This window comes from Anarhichas minor, unplaced genomic scaffold (assembly GCF_050575085.1).
Source record: "Anarhichas minor isolate MPS153535 unplaced genomic scaffold, ASM5057508v1 ptg000064l, whole genome shotgun sequence".
In the NCBI taxonomy this organism is placed as follows: Eukaryota; Metazoa; Chordata; class Actinopteri; order Perciformes; family Anarhichadidae; genus Anarhichas; species Anarhichas minor.
Window position 1 is genome coordinate 657,501 of NW_027466510.1, and position 2,500 is coordinate 660,000.

The window sequence follows — 2,500 nt, forward strand, 5'->3', positions numbered from 1 at the left end:
CTGCTCCGGGAACAAGTTTGAGGCGTTACCGGCGGACATCGTGAAGCTGCGGTCCATCAAAATCCTCTGGCTCAGCAGTCTCCACATGTCCACATTGCCGGACTCCTTCTGTCACCTGAACCACCTGGAGAGCCTGATGCTGGACGGGAACGAGCTCTCGGCGCTGCCCGCCGCTTTCGGTCGCATGCAAAGACTCAAAATGCTCAATCTGTCCTCAAACGAGTTTGAGAACTTCCCCCAGGTGGTTTTAGGCATCACAGGGTTGGAGGAAATCTACCTGAGCAGGAATAAACTGACTTACGTCCCGGAGGAAGTCGGGCAGCTGGTGAAGCTGGCCAACCTTTGGCTGGACAACAACAACATCACGTACCTACCGGACTCCATCGTGGACCTGGAGAAGTTGGAGGAACTCGTTTTACAGGGCAACCAAATCGCCATTCTTCCGGACAACTTTGGGAAGCTGTCCAAAGTGAACATCTGGAAGGTGAAGGACAACCCCCTCATCCAGCCTCCGTACGAGGTTTGCATGAAGGGGATCCCGTACATCGCGGCCTACCAGAAGGAGCTGGCTCAGGTGCAGCTCGCCGTGAAGCCGCGGCTCAAACTGGTCCTGATGGGGACGACGAATGCCGGGAAAACCCGGCTGAGGCGGAGTGTGGTGAGCGTGCCGCGGGACATCGAAGGCGTCCAGGGAAACAAAGGGATCGAAGTGACGAACTGGGTGGCAGACGCTGAGCGCTGTCTCACGTTTCTGGTGTTTGATTTGTCAGGGAAGCAAAACTACGACCTCATCAATCCCTTCTTTCTCTCCCCCGGTGCTCTCTACGTCCTCGTTGTGAATCTTAAAACGTATTCGCCCAAGAACTTTTATGCCCACGTCGGGTATTTCCTCCATCTCCTCAGTGCCAAAGTGCCCCACGCTGTCGTGTGCTTGGTGGGGACGCACGAGGACCTGTGTGGAGAGGCGGAGGTGGAGGAGAAGAGTCTGGACATCCACAGACAGATCGGGCTGCAGGAGAAGAGGGACATCCAGGTCCTGAGGAGCCAGGCTCTGCAGGTGGACCAGGCACTGGAGCAGGGCTACAACCTCCGCTCTTCCACCCCTCACGTCCTCTTCTACGGCGTCTCCGACAGGAACCTGAGGCGGAGGAAATCCCAGCTGCAGTACATGCTGAACCACCGGCTGCAGATCTTGTCTCCCGTGCTGAGCGTCAGCTGCACGGAGAGCCAGAGGAACATCCAGAGGCTGAGGGAGAAGCTCATGTCCGTCGCAGACCACAGGGACATCTTCCCCAACCTCCACCGCGTGCTGCCAAAGTCCTGGCAGATGCTGGAGGAGCTACACTTTAAGCCCAAAGACCTGTGGCTGTCGTGGTGGGACTCGGCCCGTCTGGGCCTCCAGGCGGGGCTGACGGAGGACCGGCTGCAGAGCGCCTTGTCCTACCTGCACGAGAGCGGGAAGCTGCTCTACTTCGAGGACAGCCTCACCCTGAAGGAGTATGTGTTTCACAACCTTCCGCGATTCATTGCTATTCTCAACGTCTTCTTCCAGAGGGACGAGTCCTCGCTGCTGGACAGGCTCCTCTCGGAGGGGGAGAGGGGGGACAAGGGGAGGGTGAGTCTGGTAATAGAGGACGAGAAGGGAGAGAATCTCAGGGTGACCCATCTACAGCACCACGTGGAGGGCTTCCTCCAACACGGCCTCCTGCCCTCCAACGTCATCCGTCTGCTCCTCCGGCCGCTCATCCAGACCCAGCAGGACCTCCACCTCATCATGGAGCTCCTGGAGAAGATGGGGATCTGCTACTGCATCAACAAACCGCGCTGCCGGCCTCTGAACGGAGCCACGGCGTGGTACAAGTTCCCCAGCTACGTCAGCAGCGAGGAGCCCCGGGCGGAGGCCTCGGCCGGGTCCTCCTCCTCGTTGCCTCTGTGCCCCTTCTTCTCCGTGGAGCAGCTGCACATCCGGTACAGCTTCCCGTTCCTGTTTCCTCCCGGACTGTTCGCGCGCTTCAGCGTGCAGATAAACAGCCACGTGGTGCAGCGGTCGGACGGCAGGCGGCAGATCTTGGCCTATCGGGGCAAAGTCCCCGTGGTGGTCAGCCACCGGCCGTCTAAAGGGAGGCTGCAGCCGGAGACTCTGTCCGTCGCCAGCCACGCCTCGCTGCCCAACATCTGGACCGCCTGGCAGGCCGTCACGCCGCTGGTGGAGGAGCTGAACGCGCTGCTGCAGGAGTGGCCCGGCCTGCACTACTCCGTCCACGTCCTCTGTTCCAAGTGCCTGAAGAGAGGCTCGTCCAGCCCGCACGCCTTCCCAGGTAAAGCTACTCCATCAGTTTCTTTACCGTAGATACAAAGAACACAACAGAAATCCTCTTGTTTAGGTTTGCAGGAGAATATTTATAACTGATTATTATTTTGTCTATAAAACGTGTGATAACGTCCCACATCCTGTTTATCAGGGAATCGTTATAGTCAGGAGGACGCTTTCCTTTTGTAT

General features: G+C 58.3%; 1 protein-coding gene across 2 annotated transcripts in view; it reads left to right on the plus strand.

Moving 5' to 3' along the window:
* mfhas1 (multifunctional ROCO family signaling regulator 1) overlaps window positions 1–2,500 on the plus strand; it is a 12,505-nt gene that overhangs the window by 1,029 nt on the left and 8,976 nt on the right. For both annotated transcript variants that reach the window (XM_076078266.1, XM_076078267.1), the window contains exon 1: window positions 1–2,318. This exon is cut by the window's left edge and continues 1,029 nt beyond it. In XM_076078266.1, coding sequence (XP_075934381.1) covers window positions 1–2,318 — 2,318 coding nt within the window. The remainder of the gene's footprint in view (window positions 2,319–2,500) is intronic.